This window comes from Rhinatrema bivittatum, chromosome 13 (genome assembly GCF_901001135.1).
Source record: "Rhinatrema bivittatum chromosome 13, aRhiBiv1.1, whole genome shotgun sequence".
NCBI classification, from domain to species: domain Eukaryota; kingdom Metazoa; phylum Chordata; class Amphibia; order Gymnophiona; family Rhinatrematidae; genus Rhinatrema; species Rhinatrema bivittatum.
In genome coordinates, this window is record NC_042627.1 from 44,822,901 (window position 1) to 44,840,108 (window position 17,208).

A 17,208-nucleotide genomic window follows, 5' to 3' on the forward strand; every position below is an offset into this window, starting at 1 on the left:
TCGCAACATTGGATCGATGCAGAGGCTTTCTGATATTCTCTGCTTTATTCTCTTTTTCTGCAAAACTTTTACCAAAACTGAAGCAGTTGGGGAAGCTCAAAAGTATTTTTTTCCTTTTTAATATTGATTCCGAATCCTAGCTTTCTGCCTGTGCCACTTTTAGTAGGACATGAGTCCCAATGAAGTAAATAGCAGCTAGAAAAGTCTAAAAATATCAGCAAGTTCAATACAAAAATGTTCAGTATGCAAAGTATCATAAGAAATGAGAGAGCCATTTCCCTCATGGAAAGCTTAACAGAAACTCTGCATCCCGTTCAACCTTTCTTCTCTCCCACTGACACCATCTTGCAGCAGGCAAAGAGCACTGGGGCCGATGTAATAAGATTGCACTGAATCTACCCCAGGTTTTACTTGTGTTTTAGCATGGGTTTTCTCGGCAATAACCTTGCCCAGATATGTAATAAGAGCTTTAGTGCCAAAAAAACCATGGCAAGCTTAGTGCGTCTGATGCAGTTTGCAGGGTAAGAAACCTTATTGGCTATTTAACTCCAATTTTAGGGTGGGTTTTATTCCATCAGCCTGATTGCCCTCAAAATCTCACATCTCAGCGCAGTGCAATATACAGGTGGAAACAGGTGTTTAGTGAGGAAGGGAATTGTATTCCAACCTCACTTTACTGTTAGGCCTGCAGCCTCAGGTCAGCACAGCTAAGGAAGGAGTTGAAGAAACAAATGTGTCATACTTAGGGCTGCCAGCTCTTCTAGATTGTGCAAAGTTTCCTGAAATCACATTTCTCCCCCAACCTCATCTAGAGATGTGAAGGAGAGGAGACCAAGTGTGGGAGGAAACTTTGCTGTGTGAGACCACAGCCAGAAGCCCAGTGTGAAGAAGTGGTCCTATTTCCCCTCCTTAGCCTGTGGAAGACCAGGCATCTAGTCTGGTCCACCTTAATTCCCACAGTGGGAGAGAGCCATGTGGACGGGAATAAGTATGTGAGCCCAGCTGGGATCATCCCCCCCCCTGTCTCCAGAAGCAGGAGTTCCTGTTCCTTTCTGGTGAAGTGAGTACACTGACCTGAGGTATGGCAGCCTACTACTGTGTGTGAGCTGGAAGTGTTAAATAAACCTGAATGTATATGAAGAAAGGCTGGTGTCGGTGAGTGTCTGTGTCTCCCGCCTGGGAAGATTTACTCGGTACCCCACTCCCAGCCCAAGGTGAACGGATAGAAACTGAGTGCTGCAGTGTGTAAAGTGGGGCAGAACTGTTCTCATACTGCCACCAAAGTGAGTCTGGTGCCAATAATAAGAAACGCGGTAGCAGCTTCTTGCTCAGAAGGTTGGGCTGTATCCATTATTATACATTAAAGCTACGAAACAAATATTATTTCGTCTTTTTACATAGCTATCGTCAGCTGCGGCCATTTTAGAATACAGGAGCGACTAGGGTTTGCAACTGTCCCCTTTGAACCTGCAGCTGTGGGGTGAGATGCAGGGAGGGGCCCCAAGGATGAGTGGGAAGGAAGGTGGAAAGCCCAGTAGGTTTAGATGGAACGGGGGTTGTAAACAAAAAATGAAAGAAAAACTAATGAAATTTCTTTTTTTTTTTCCCATTTCATTTACCTTTCCCAAAGCATATCTCTAGTATCCCATTCCCATCTGTCATAGGGAGCACAGCTGCGACAGAACTTGTCTTCAAGGAAGAAGGAAAGAGTGGAAAAACATTATCAAGTAGATCCAGAGAAGCTGCTGACCCTGATGTAGGCGCTGAGTAGCCTGTCTGATGGGGAGGATAATCCAACCTGGTTTCCAGAAGAGTGGGACAAGGAGAATGCAGAGCAAGCTCTGGCATGGATTAGAAAGTAATATAGGTGACATCAAAGGAGTCTCCCCTCTTCCAAACGTTTCCTGAGCTGCCCTCCACTGAAACAAGTGTAGAAGGTTGGTTAATGTCTTTCTTCAAATCAGAGATTACTAGGGTGGTTCGCTAACATCTTTACTACCATCTGTAGAATTTTCTAACCCTTAGAGAGAGGGAATTCAGAACATGATTAGGGAGACCTCAAGAACAGTGCATAGAGACAGAATCTTATACATTTGAAAGCAAGGAGAAGTATTTGTATTAATTTAGTCTTATAGGTTTCAACCACATGCAGATTTTACTAAAACAGAACTCACATTCTAATATTTAAACCATGCTTATATCTCTCTTGTCACAATAGCGAATTAGTTTTGAGAATGTGCTGTGAGCTACATAAGGTACATTTCTCATTTCTTAGTGCAGGTATTGTGTTGTAGCACATGGTGGTACTGCGGTAGCCAGATCAGATGTACCCAAATAAATAAAGTTGTTCCCTTGAGTGTTTTTGGTGTGGAAGACATTAGAATATCGTACAGGCTGTTGTCTGCAGCTTACTTTTCTGGCATGGCTTGTTTCTGTTTGTGTTTCAGTTTTTCTGCAAGCAGGTAAAGGTCTTCCTGTAAACCAGCAGCTGAGGAATTGTTCAGGATTTGTACAGGTGATGTGAGCAAGTTTGTAGAGATAACAGTGGCATATGCGCTGGCAGCAGCTTTCCTTTCTGCTTGACATCAGGTAATAGTGCCTTCAGGTTATACACGCCACTGACTTCATAATAAGTTGAATTTTGCTGCGATATGAATTCTTCCTGTAAGTAATGATGGCCTTCTGTTCAGGGCCAGCTTTGTACTGTTGCTGAAACATGAGGCTGGGCTGTTCTTACTGGTTTCTAAACTCTTTCCTTTATATTCTAGCAAAGTCCTTGAGGTCCATATTCAAAAGGATTTATCTGCATATTAGTGTTACCCGGCTAAGTCTGGTTGTGGTGAGAAGTAGATCTAAAGTTATCGGGTATGAGATCATTTTAAATCAGGGATGTGATTAATAAGAATTTTTAAAGAAATAAATAGCGGAAGAACATATGCCCTTGGCATGATGTATAGTGCTTTATTTGAATGGTATTCACCTTTAGGATAGTATTTCAAAAGAGGCCAACTTTCAGATTTTCTGCTGATGCACTATTTTCTGTTACCTTCAACTCTCAGCTCTGCCTGCGAGTTTCTTCACTTTCTCTCTGCCTGCGCCTGCTGCATGGATTGGTGCTGGTGGAGATTTCCATGCTGCAAAGGTTGTGATGGAAGTCAAACAAGCACTACAGTGATTGCCCTAGGGGTAGGAGTATGGGTGCAGGGAGAAAAGGGCTCAGTTTTTGGTCTCTTCCTGTTGGGCTAACAAACTGGCCAGTTGCTGGTCTGGAGGATAATTTTCAGCAATGTACCCGCATTAATCTGCAATCTGCAAACCTCCCTCCCTCCCTCGATGCGGTTAAGAGTCTGTGCGCCGCATTGACAGCAGGCATTCTGGGGACATGCTTAGATCAGAGAGGAAAAGTTCACAGGTAGCTTGCATGTTCAAATCTTTATACATACTTTCCTTTGGTGCAAAGCCTGTGGGTAGAAAGTACATAGAATCTATATCCCAATGCAGACAGTTTGCAAATTTTCCCTTTTGTACATTGGCTAGCCGACTCAATAAAAACTGAAATTACGGTAAATATAGTCCTGTCATCAGTAATTATCCTACTGTATTTGCTTATTGGTTTTCTGCAAATGTACCTATTAACTGTACACTTCAGAGCACTGCTTTGTTTGCCCTGTAGATGGCTGTCCAGGGTAGGAAAAAACTCTGCATTATTTTACCCTTTTCAACAAAGAAAAAGTGGCCTACAATATTAGTATTTGATAGGGAGGAGCATACACCATTTAAAATTTGAAAAGTCAAACAAACAATGATAAAGGGAATGGAATAGCTCCCTTATGAAGAAAGGTTAAACAGGTTAGGGTTCTTCAGCTTTGAATAAGAGGCGACTGAGAAGGAATAATTATAAAATCTGAGTGGGCTGGAACAGGTAAATAAGAAATGGTTGTTTACCCTTTCAGATAAAACTGAGACTAGTGGACACTCCATAGAAATAATAGGTAGCAGATTTTAAACAAATCGGAGAAAAGTATTCTTTCACTCAACACACAATCAAAGCTGTGAAATTTGTTGCTGGAGGATGTTGTCAAGGCATCTAGCATAAAAGGGTTTAAAAGATATTTGGACAAGTTGCTAGAGGAAATGTCCATAAACCCGAATCAGGCTAGTATATTTGGGAAAGCCACTGCTTATCCCTGGGCATGAGCAACAAGAAAATGGATCTACTCTTTTTGGTTTCTGCCGGAATCTTGTGACCCGTATTGGCCACTGTTAAAGGCAGGATGCTGGGTTCGATAGAGCTTGGTCTGACCTAGCATAGCACTTTTTATATTCTTATGTTCTTATAGATTACAGCTCAGTAAAACATGGTGAGCACAAACCATCTGTCCTCATCCAGCAGCTGGTTATAGACTATGTCTATAGCCAAATACTGCAGCCTTGACATTAAAAGCAAAACAAATGTGTGTCTTTTTTCCAGTCATATAAAAACCAAAACAAGCAGTACAAGTAAGTGTTATAAATTTGAATATTGTTTTATATTGAACTGATTAATGCAGTTTTCATAGAATACCTTAAAACAAGAAAATGTAATTGTACTAGTTTTGGGTTGAAAATTGATTGATACCAGCAGCAGAGCAGCATCTTGTAGAGCAGTGGTTTCCTATCCAGTCCTTGAGACACACCTAGTCAGTCAGGTTTTCAGGATATCCACAAGGAATATGCATGAGATAGATTTGCATGTATTATCTTGATTGTATTGCAAATCTATCTCTTGCATATATCTTGTAGAAACCTGACTTGGCTAAGTGTGTCCCGAGCACTGAGTTGAGAGCCTCTGCTATAGGATGATGGTTACAGCCATTTTGAATCATGTAGTGTGGAGGAGTAGCCTTAGTGATTAGAAGGAAACCAGGATTCAAATCCCACTGCCACCTCTTGTGACCTTGGCAAGTCACTATACCCTCCGTTGCCTCAGGTACAAACTAAGGCCTAGATTCATCAAAAAGCTATATATATCATGGGAATATCACGCATTAATGGTCACGTAAACAAGGCATGACTGCAAATTTTAAGGATGCTGCATCACATAGCAAAAATTCATTCATCATGATAATATTTTTATTGTGAAAAGGCTTATTGTGGTATGGACGCATTAGCGCGATGTGCGCCCAAACTGGGAGATACGCTCACAAGTTGGACCGATTTGTGCAGAACTTTTTTTTTCAAGCCTCCCAAGTACGTGCGTATCTCCCGTTGTGCACATGTGAAAAGTAGTGAAAAAGGGGCAAGACCAATAGATATGTACATATAAACTTAAGCGCACGGGTGTGCGCTGAGGTCCCCTGCCTTGTAAGTTTACTATTGGTTTGGATGGCATGTACATCCTCAAAACTTAGTAGGCCAGTCAGTGTGTTATTACAGGTTGGGGCTAACAGGGGGAAAGGAAGACAGATAAACTAGGGGGGTTATGAAGTCCAATTCCTTGCCTGTGTGAAATGGGAACAACTGGTGAAATTGGCGATGGTGTCAGAACCCATCCCCTTTTAAAATCTCCTCACTTATGTAGTGGAAGCAAGTTTTGCGCGCACATGTGTGCACACATATCAAATAGGGTACCCATGTTGGCGCTTTCAGCTTATTTGATACTGCGTGCGCATGTACGCGTATATGTAATAAAATGGCTACAACCTTTATAGCATAGGCATGTATATGAATGCTTGATATCAAATAGGCTGAGAGTGCCTACATGTGTGCGCACATACCGATTTCATCATGTAACTGGAGCAGTGAAGCAGCCAGTATCCCACTATTAGACTTTCCCTAACATAGAATATTTTGGAAGACAGGGCAGGTAAGAAAAGGTATTTTATTTGGTTCAGCAGGACTGTGTAGGTTTGTGTGAGGAAAGCCCTTGTTATTACGATATTAGCCGCCATTATAGCTGCTAGAGATGTGCTTTGGGTTTTCATATTGTGTTGGGCTTTGTTTTGGGGCCCCCCCATGGGAATTTTGTTTTTCCCGCGGTTTGGGGTTTTTTTCTCAGGGTCCCCGATTTTCAGGTTGGTGCGCGCTAACTCCCGTTAGCGCTCACTAACATGGCAGTGCGCGCTAACCCGAAAATGAATTTTTTCCGAAATTTCAGGAAAAATTAAATCATTTTTTCGGTTGAAATTTCCTAACTCGGGAAAAACAAATGCACATCCCTAATAGCTATGACCTGTGATAATGGTGGCTATTCCACGATAAAAGCTTTTTTCCCCCTCTACCGCACCAAGAAAAGGTGGTGTTATTTCTGATGTTAAATGCTGCATTAGTGGTGTGTTAAATTTTGCAACAATCAATAGGAGTCCCTCATTTACATAAAAAGCTACATTTTGCATACTCATTATCAAATTTGCATACAAACATGTGATGGGATAAAGATTGCACATATATAACACGATGAGGCCCTAATGCGATATGATGAATAACCCTCTTAGCTTGTAAACCCTTTGGGTACAGGGAAATATCTATAGTACCTGAATGTAATCTGCCGTAAATTGTTAAAAAGAATATAAATCAAATTTATATTCTGGACCTTATTCAATAAAGATTTGGGTGAGTTCAGAATGGAGAAAATTCCTTTTTGTATAAGGCCCTTCATGAGATGACTTGAAGCAGGAGAGAGAGGTCTTATCTTTCACATTTAGAAGCCTGAGATGTGGCTGACCAACCTCACCTCAGCTCTGCAGCTTTAAAGAGCTCTGAGAAAAAAATGGCTAACTCTGACTTTTGAGAGAGATACTTTTTAATCTTAAATTCCAATGTACTTAGGTTAAATACATTGAATATATTTAACCTAAGTTTCATCAACCCTGGCAGGGTAGGGGAAGAAAGAGGAGAAGGGAAGGAAGGGGAATCCAACCAGGAGAGGCCACAAACTGGATCAGATAAATCCAAGTCATTCATGGCTCACTTTGGAGAAACACAGACCATTTATGGCTCAACTTACATCCATTTTCATCCTATTTAATTCACTTCCAGTTAATGGGGATACAGGGATTCACACAATCACAATTATATATGAAGAAGATTTGTACTAACTTTGAATCTGTGAATATTTGCATAAATCCAAACCCACCCGAATAAATACAGCTTTAATTAATTTAAACTACAGAGCACTGGGCTAGATGTACTAAGCCTTTGTCCCATAATGAAAAATGGGAAAAAAATGCTCTAGTACAAATGGCCAAAGGTATTGCAAGATACTAAACATTTTATACTATTGTAAGTTCATTTTGACAGTTTCCTACAAAAATCTAATCCTCTTGTCATTATTTATATTGGTAACTTTTGAGAACATGCCTTACATTGTAATGTCCTCCTGAAACCATTTGCTGGCTACTTGTGTGGCTTTGTGACATAGTTTCATTGTTTATTTAGATAGCAGTACAGTAAATATGGAGAATGGTTACTCAGAAGATAAAGACTCCTATGGCACAATCAATTGGTGGAGTCAGAAGCTGGAGAGTCCATGGGTAAAGAAAATGGGAATAGAAAATGAATTTGAAGAAGGGGGCCTGACTTTAAAACCAAAAACAGGATTACACACTGGTGGGGCAATAAAAGAAGAGGTGTGTTATTATAAGAGAGGCTTTTCTGGAATCGAACCCTATCACAGTAGGGATATTCTTAGTTTTGCACAGAGACATTGCTGTTATTAATTTAACTATATGAGTACAGGCTGCTCTGCCCTTTACAAAGCCCACCTGATTATTTGAGATAAGATAAGGAGAGTCACAGCTAGGGCAATCAGCCAGCACTTTGGTTAATATTTTTAAGTCACAGTTTAAAAGCGATATGGGATGGTATGAAGCTGGATACAGTGGGTCTTTTCCGAGCTTAGCAAATACAGTGAAGTGGGCATTATTGAAGTGCAAGGGAAAATGATCATTCAGGAGAGCCCTCCTAAAATAAAATAACTCTCCATGGGGACAGAAATATGTAGGTGTAATAATTTATAGTAATCATATGAGAAGCAATCTGGTCCTGGAGCTTTGCAAAATTTGCTTCTCTTAATAACGTGTAATTGCCCATACCTGAATGGGCCTATTCAAAAAAATCAAGATGTTGTTCTGATGACTGAGGTAGAGCTACATTTTGAAGGAAACTTATCTTCCTCATCTTGCCATCTTTTTTTGTGAAACTTCAGAGGAGTATAGCTGTTCATAAAAATGTCGAAACACTGCACAGATCTCTGTCCCCTTTATCACCATGGACCCCTGGGCATTTCTCATCTTCTCAATAAAGGACTTCCCTCTCCTTACTCAGACTACATTAGCTAAGTATTTGCCCTCTTTATTGCCACAGCGGAAAAGATTGTGCTCCAACTTATTCATCATTTTCAAGGTTCATTGGTGAATTAGAGTATGCAAACTCTCCATGATATTTCGATAATCATCCCCTGCCTTTTCACAGCCTTTCTGAAGCCATCTATTCTTTGCCACTGCAAGTTGATTTTCTAACTGAATAATAAACTTATTCAGCCTTTTAGTCCTGGCAATAAGATATGCAATTATCTCCCCCCGCATCACTATCTTATGTTGGTTATTGTAACTCTCAAATTCCTTCCATGTTTTACAAAGAAATGCCTGAAATTCAACATCTAGGAAAACTCCATACCCTTTCTCTAAATTCAATTTCCCTTCCCCCCCCCCCAGTCTATCCATAGCAAAGAATGATCTGAAATAATTGGATCTCTTATTTCTGCCATAACAATATTAGAAAACACAACCCCTGAGAAATCAAAATATAATCAATTCTAGAAAGAGAATTATGAGACCATGAAATATGCGTGAACTCCTTAACCCTGGGGTGGCGTACCTGCCAGACATCTATCAGCTGTAATTCCTGACAGAAAATCTATACCTTTGCCCTTCAATGGCCTTGGATGATTATGTGCCGGGGATCTGGCCAGTTGAGGGTCTCATGTACAGTTAGTCTCCCATCAAAAATAGTGTTCCCTTAATACGTAATATGAGAGTGTTAACCAAGGTAACAAAAAAATGATGGTTGTATTCAATTGGGATGTAAATGCTACAAATTGTGACCCACTTCCCATTCAGTTTACCAGTAAAAATAACAAACCTTCCTTCATGATCCTGAATTACTTTTTCTTCTGCAACATGAATATTTTTAGGTATAAGTATTACTATCCCGGCTTTCTTTCTGTCCATGGCAGCAGAAAAATGGCAACATCCTACCCGTTCCCAGCAAAGTTTATTACTCTTTGATGAGGATAGGTGAGTTTCTTGTAGACAAGCAACCAAAACTTTAGTTCAGTTCAGGACCTGTAGCACTTTTTTCCTCTTGATTGGCGAGCCCAACCCGTTGACATTCCAGGAAATAAATCAAAGTTTATCCCCCATTGATATACCAGAAATTGAAATGAACTTGAGACTGCTCTTCAAATAAATGGCAGCTGCCCCTCCGGGACCCATTTCCCAAGAGAAAAGACAATAAGTAAATCCACTCTGGACGTAGATGATAAACTCCGACCCATAATGTACAGCCTCTAGACGCTTGAAAATCCTACTCTCTTATCCCTTCCCCAAAGGTCTGCCCAGGCATGTTCTGATTATTATGTGCTCTTAGTATACTAGAATGCTCCCCTCCCTCCCCTACTCCCACCCCAATCCCTTTCGTACCCCCCCCCCCCATGAATCAGCTTGCTCTTGGCAAGCATGAGGCCCTTTTGATATGCGGTTATATACCATCCTCCTCCAATACAACAATTCTGTATCAGTATCCCCAGTAATTGCAAAAATACAAAATACATTAAAACAACTTATTTCTGGCAATGAAACCACATGCCATTTAACAAAGGACCAAAATGGGGAAAAGAATTAAAAGAGAAGTCACTGCACGGCCTTCAGAAACGAGACCAACTCCAGCTCGACCTCGCATTATGAGTATCACTCATGCTCTCAGAAGCCCAAGGAAAAGTCTCTTTCTTTTGCACTGATTTGGTTCGTAGACCCTCCATACAGCAGCGATGCATCACCATCTCCGCGGCTCCGCCATTCATGAGTTACCGATCCCAGAAGTGGTCGACACACGAACTTCGTGACGTTGTCAGATGCTCAATCTCTCAGTCCTCCATTGGGTCGTAACAACTCTAACTTTATTGCAATGGCAATGCAGCCCTGAATACATAAAACACTCCAATAATCTCTAAGTTTCCCCAGCGGTAAAAACAGCATGTGGACTAACCAAACAGCAAATTCAGAAGATAACTTACAGGAACTTACTCTAAATGAGTTAAGAAATCTTTTGCAGCCTGCAGTTGCTCAAACATAAAAGTTTTGTTCTGATATCATATCAAGTCTCATTGGGTATAGCAGGGTGAAATTCACCTGCTTTTTCGCTAAAGCAAAGCAAATAGGATTAAATTCCTTGCGTTTTTGCACGAGTTTGGTGGAGTAGTCTTGAAAGATTTGGAGCACACCTCTTTGTATGTCAGTTCTCAAGACTTGCGGTAGGCTTGCAGGATCAGTTGCTTTTGTGACCAATTGAGAAATTTTGCGATAGCAATGTGTGGTCTTGATTCTCCTTCCTTTCTACTTCCTAACTGGTGAGCTCTCTCTGTTTGAAGCATTCCATCAAGCTCTGGGAGAGAGAAAACTTCAGGCAACCACTTTTCAATAAAACTGGCTAACTGACGGGCCGATACAGTAAAGCGCGGCCGTGGTTACCCGGTTTTTAACCCAATTTGGATGCACATTTTGGACGCGTAGGGCGTACCCGCGATTCAGTATCGGCTTTTACGCGTCCTCACCGCTTGCCGAAAAGGACGCGTATCCCTTTCTACCCGCCGCATGTATATGACATGTTAATGATCGGATTAGCTATTCCCTCCGATACAGTAACGAGCGCCCAAATTATCGCCCTGTTAACCAGCTCATTGACGTCTTTAACCTGAATATTTACCGCCTACCCTGTCCCTGGCGTTAGTGTGGTGTTCAGTCAGCTTCGTACCGGACAGCGGTTGAGAAATGCTCGAAATGCGAGGCCCACCTGTGTGTGTAGTGGTGCGTGAGCATGCTGACATGATCACCCAGCATCCCTAATACATTTATAATATAGAGAGACTAGCGGATTCGCTTGCCAGCCCTCGGCTTGGACGTCCGAGGTCGGGTGCTCAAGGCAGCGGTGCCTACAGCTGCCTACAGCGGCTTGGCCGTCCGCTGCCTTGAGCGCCCGGCCGGACGTCCAAGCCACGACCTCGGACGTCCAAAGTTGCTGCGTCCATTATCGGAGGCACCGCTGCCTTGAGCACCCGGCCGGACATCCAAGGTCACGGCTTGGACGTCTGGCCGGGCGCTCAAGGCAGCGGTGCCTACAGGCGGGAAAGGTCCATGAACGGAAGCTGCGACCTCAGACGTCCCAAGGTCGCGGCATCCATTCATGGACCTTCCTGCCTGTATCCGGGCGTCCATGATCGGAGGCACTGCTGCCTTGAACGCCCGGCCGGACGTCCAAGGTCACGGCTTGGACGTCTGGCCGGGAGCTCAAGGCAGCAGGGTCTATAGAAAAGAACCATCCACTTACCTGGTGAAATGACATTTCAAATGACATTTGTAATGACATTTCAAAGGACAGGTACCAGCGCACCCTGGATTGTGTATAGGCGCTGCATACCGCTCTATACAGTAAAATGGATTGCGAGCGCCTACCGCTTCATTGACGCGCTTTGGACGCCGCTTGGATTTGCATCTAATTTGAATACTGAATCGAACGGTATATGAACCAAAATATGCGCACGGCAAACGACGGGCACCCAGCACTGCCGCACTGTTTCTTACGCATCCTTACTGTATCGGCCCATTACAGTCCTCAATACTTTCCGGTATGCTGACTAGCTGAATATTATTGCATCTTGATCTATTCTCTAAGTCCTCTATCTTCTCTTCTTGCTTTGCATGCAATTTAGTCAGTTAAATGATTTCCCTGTTAATGCACTGGAATCATCCTCCAGTACTGATATTCTGCCTTCTATCATATCTAATCTCAGCCCCATTTCTGTGTGCGTAGATTTTATTTCTGCTATTTGCTCTGATATTACAGCACTGATATTACAGCTGCTGTAATATCAGTGGTTAAAATGCTGTGTGCTGATGAAGAATTCAGATGATCTACAGCATCCGCCATCTTGTCCCCAGCACATGTCGGCTTATCTTTCTCTTTTCTCACTCCTTTCAGGGGCATAATCCGTGGAGATCTCTGCATATATTTGTCTATTGACATATGCTGCCTTTACCATGTAGAAGATGTTAAATAAGATCCAGGTATGCCAAAAATATCACATAGATGGTGAAGGATGGTATGCAGAGCCAGCTCACACACGTCTGTTCCAGCTCATCGCATCACGTGACCTCGATGGATACATATCTTAAATACTTTAACCCCCTATGGATTGAATAACACCATTGATGGTTGGTTTTCTTTTGAGCAGTATATTATGTTACACTGTTTATTCTGATCGCTTTCCTTTAGCTCTTTAGCTTTATGTCCTTTGAAGCTACGTTCTGAATTGTCCTATTATATATTTTATATAATTGATGAACATTGTGATGTTTTTCATAGGGCCCCCCCCCCCTTTTTGACTGACAATTTGTATTCTTGAGACTGTCTATTTTTGGCGCACTTTTGACTTATTTAAACACACTATACCAGAACTTCTATTTGATGTACCATTCACACTGTACACGTTTTATCACTCTGTAGATTTGGAAAGTGCTGAATTGATGCTAACTTTATTTGGTTGTGTCTGATTTTTGTTTTTGCCTTTTGTGTCCTATCTGGAATCTTATTTTATTGTTTATTCGTTTATAGACTAAGTTCCCTCCCAAACCAGTTCAGTGAAACACGGGCCATGTTGGGGGACTGTGAGCAGTTGAATAAAACACAGCGCAGTCTGTTTGATGTCACATCATTAAGCTGCATTTAAATATTCTGAAGAATAAACTTTTGGACACAAGTATTTGACCTTTCCTTATAATATGTGGCTGTGATTTGATGGTTTGGTCGTCCACTCTTCTTCATGCTTATGAATTTTGTTGAAGTAATTTCTCAGACATGAAACGAAATCCGGGTTTTCATTCTCTCTCTGCACATCAATTTTAAGGGAAATCAACATATTTTCCACAGCATCTGCATATTGGTGACAGCTTAATCAATCAATTATGATAACATTCCTGTTAGGAATACATGGTTCTTGCAAACACTGTACACCTTGCATTGAAAAATATTGGAAATAAAACAAAATAATTCCACACACTTGATGTCCATCTACATAGAGGTCAGTTCAGATTTTTCATACATTCCATCATTTTGTTCTGACTTTACATCTTCAGATTGTTTACTATGGTGAATTTCAATGCACATCATATAGGCAAATGCTCCAATAGCAGCTCCAATCATAGGTCCAACAACAGGAATCCACCACCAACTATTTCCAGCTCTGTAAGAAAGGACAATCATTATTTCTATTACTTGTATTAGGAATGTTTTCAATATAAACTCATGCAGAGGCACAAAATACAAAGAATACTCCATCAGAATTAAATTACTATATACTGACAAGCAGACTGAATATGACCAGGTTAATCTGTGCATGGTTTATCCTAGTATCTGGATCTATGTGAATGTCATCTGGTGAGCATTCTTTCCAAACGTTTAAAGCTCTCTGGTTAGTAGGAAATGTTAGTTACCAAATGTGTACAGAGTGACTAGGCTTGATTCTAGGAATAGTCCATTCTATGAAGAGTGCTTATACCTAGTCTTGACTTGAGATGAGTTTGGGGAGAAGTGAAGTTCTCTTGTGTTGGAAGAGTGGGGCTGTCCTGAGCACAGAACATTAAAGCAAGTACCACTCTTCCCAGAAAATGTTGTTCATCTTGCACTATTAGGGAAGTTGTGTTAAATCCAGTGTCTTGGCTAATGTTCACTTTCCGTAGTATATTGTGTACAAACAGGGCCTGTTTCATCAAAGTTTTTCCCATAGACACATGGGGTGAATTTTCAAAAGGCTAGCCAGCTAAAATCGGAAGTTAAACCAATCTTTCTGAAAATGTCCCCGTTCCCCCCCCTCCCCCCCCCCTTTTGACTGGCTAAATTTAAGCTACTACTGCACACGATGCATTAATTTTTAGTTGGGCAAAAATAGGGTGTGGTTAGGTCAAAGAAAAGTTAGCTGGTCAGCATGGATTTTCAATGCTGATTGATGCTGATTGGTGAACTTACACACTTAGAACTAGGTAACTGAATTGCAGATTTAAACCTAATCACTCAGCTAGATTTAAGAAATTTTCAGCCACACATTTTCAGCTGAGAATACCCCTAATGTTAGGTGGCTATATTTGTTGCTTAGCAGTTCTTTGAAAATTGACTAGGCTTTTCTCCCATTCAATGTCTATGAAAACAAACTCAGAAACTTAATGGGAGAAAAGTACTAGTAAAATAGGTCCTTAGTCATGCACCCACTAATGGCTATGTTTGACCTTAGTGGCTGTGCTCGTAAAGCACCTGAGAGCCTCCATAGAGAAGAGCACTACTAGGCACAAATTACTGTTATGTTGATTGTGTTTTGATTGGTTGCTACACAGACACTTTTTATAAGGAATAGTGATGAAGCTAAGAAATAAGAACTGCCAAACTAGGTCAGGCCAAGGGTCCAACAAGCCCAGTATCCTGTTTCCAACAGTGGCCAATCCAAGTCACAAGTACCTGACAGGATCCCAAACACTAGAAAGATCCCATGCGTCATCCATCCAGGGATAAGGGATGCCTTTCCCTAAGAGTACCTGGTTAATAACTGTTTATGGACTTTTCCATAAACTGTATTTTTTATAGTCCTAAAGACTATATGTGAATGAGGTATAATTTGATTCCCATTGCTTGGTTTTCTGCTTCAAGTCTGAAAATCAAACTGAGCACCTAGAGCAAAACTTCCATGAAATTAATAGGAAGGGAGGAAAGCGGGAGCTAAATCCTTCATCTTGTTCACCACTTTTTCTTGTGAACATTCGCTTTCAGATGCATGCATCACAATCACAATTCCTTTATGTTGTGAAATACCTGCAGTATACGTGTTGACCTATAGAGAGTGGACTCTTGGTCTGACTTAAGTTAAATAAGTCAGAAGATGGATTTTAAACAGTAGTTTTGAAACTAACCTCAAAGATGATATAACTTGACCACGTAGTGAATCTCAAAAAGGTATTTAATCAAAATACAAAGTTCAGGAACAGAGTAATAGTCTTTCAATAGGTGAATTCAGGAAATAACAAGTAATATTCTCATAAGACAAAATCAAGGCAAAAATAAAGGCAGAGCTCTGGCTGCAGTGAAGTGTTCACAGTTGTAGTCAGTTGCCAAGACAACCAAAACGCTTCCCTGCAGAGCATATAAGGAACAAACGTAAGATGAGAATTCTAAAGAGCACAAGCCTCTTGAGAATTCTAACAGTACATAACAGCAAACAGTACATAACAGCAACATACCAGAAGGTTCAGTAGCACGCGCTTACCATTCCAACAGTCTCCCAAAAGATAAATGCATGCACTGGAACAGCAATCAGAACAGACAGCGACAAGTGTCCCTGAGATGATATGCGCGCACACCCTGCATGCGCACGTTCGCATGTGTGTGCACACCTCCCGACGTCAAGGACGTCAAAAGCCATGGGTCATCATAACACGCAGCACCGGTAAACTTCCCAGACGATGCGATGATGAGCCAAACAATTACCACCCACCCGGTTCAGCGGTAACGGATACAAGGTCACAATAGTACCCCCCTTCTTACATCCTCTCCCAGAAGGTCTGGGTTTGTTTGGATTGTCCAGATGATACTGACATAACAAAGATTTGTCCAGTATATTGGAAGCTGGTTCCCACGTGTTCTCTTCTGGTCCAAAACTTTCCCATGAAATCAGATATTCCCAGCGTTGTTGATGAAAACGTACATCAAGAATTTCATGCACTTGGTAAATAATATCCGCATCTGCAGCTGTACTAATAGTTTCCAATGTATTACTATGGAACTTAGAATAAATAAATGGCTTAACTAGCGAAACATGGAAAACATTATGTATTCGAAGGTTAGATGGAAGTTTCAGCCGATAAGAAACCATTCCAATGCGTTCCACAACTGCAAATGGACCAATAAATCTCGGAGCTAAACGCATTGATGGAAGTTTAAGGCGTATATTTCGAGTACTTAGCCATACCTTTTCTCCCAGTTGAAAAATAGGTGCTACTCTACGATGTTTATCTGTAGTTTTCTTAGCTGTAGAAGTTGCCCGAATTAAATTATCTCGTGTAGCATCCCAGAGTGATTTTAGTTGTAATGCAGTAGATTGAGCTGCAGGTGAATTAACCATTAATGAGAGAGGTAATGGGGGTTTCAATTGTTTTCCATAAACAATCTGAAAAGGTGAAAACCCTGAAGCTGAATGAACGTGATGATTGTAAGAAAATTCCGCCCAATGCAACAAGGACACCCAATTATCCTGTCTTTCACTTATAAATGATCGTAAATACGTCTTTAACGATCTGTTAACTCTTTCTACTTGACCATTACCTTGAGGGTGATACGCTGTAGTAAAATCCAATTGAATATTGAATTTTTTGCATAAAGCCCTCCAAAATCTTGCCGTAAACTGTGTTCCTCGGTCTGAATTTATATGTTGTGGTAAACCGTGTAATCGAAAGATGTGTTTAGTGAAAAGTTGTGCTAGTTCTGGTGCAGAAGGAAGTTTTTTGAGTGCTACAAAATGGGCCATCTTAGAAAACCTGTCTACAGTGACCCATATAACTTGTTTTCCCTCACATAAAGGTAAATCCACAATAAAATCAGTGGAAAGGTGAGTCCATGGCTCCACTGGAATGGGTAAAGGCTGTAATAATCCCCATGGTTGTCCTGGCAATGGTTTTTGTTTTGCACACGTAGGACAAGATTCCACATACCTTCTTACATCCAATTTAACATTTGGCCACCAATAATGTCGGGAAATGAATTCTAATGTTCGAAGCCTCCCAGGATGCCCGGCAGTTAAGGACTCATGAGCCCATGAAAGAACTTGTTTCCGCAGTCGTGAAGGTACTACCATTTTACCATCACAAGAAAGATTATTACTTGCAATTAAGATTTTAGCAGGGTCAATAATAAATT

At 41.2% G+C, this 17,208-nt stretch overlaps 2 protein-coding genes across 15 annotated transcripts in view; one reads left to right on the top strand and one right to left on the bottom strand.

The window, feature by feature from the left end:
* LOC115075431 overlaps positions 1 to 13,015 on the top strand; it is a 60,022-nt gene extending 47,007 nt beyond the window's left edge. For 5 of the 14 annotated variants that reach the window (XR_003852506.1, XR_003852504.1, XR_003852503.1 and 2 more), the window contains 4 exons: positions 813 to 1,060; positions 1,642 to 1,937; positions 2,448 to 2,589; positions 12,235 to 13,015. Coding sequence is in view for 8 of the 14 variants with exons in the window: in XM_029575791.1 (XP_029431651.1) it covers positions 813 to 820 (8 nt within the window). In the remaining 6 variants the exon portion in view is untranslated. Of the gene's footprint in view, positions 1 to 812; positions 1,061 to 1,630; positions 1,938 to 2,447; positions 2,590 to 12,234 lie in introns of all 14 variants that reach the window. The other 9 variants (XR_003852505.1, XR_003852507.1, XM_029575787.1 and 6 more) reach the window with 6 other exon arrangements.
* The window catches only part of AQP9 (aquaporin 9), a 54,730-nt gene continuing 50,474 nt past the window's right edge, over positions 12,953 to 17,208 (bottom strand). Inside the window, 1 exon segment of the mRNA XM_029575795.1 lies at positions 12,953 to 13,495. Within this exon segment, the coding sequence (XP_029431655.1) occupies positions 13,324 to 13,495 (172 nt within the window). The 3' untranslated portion in view covers positions 12,953 to 13,323.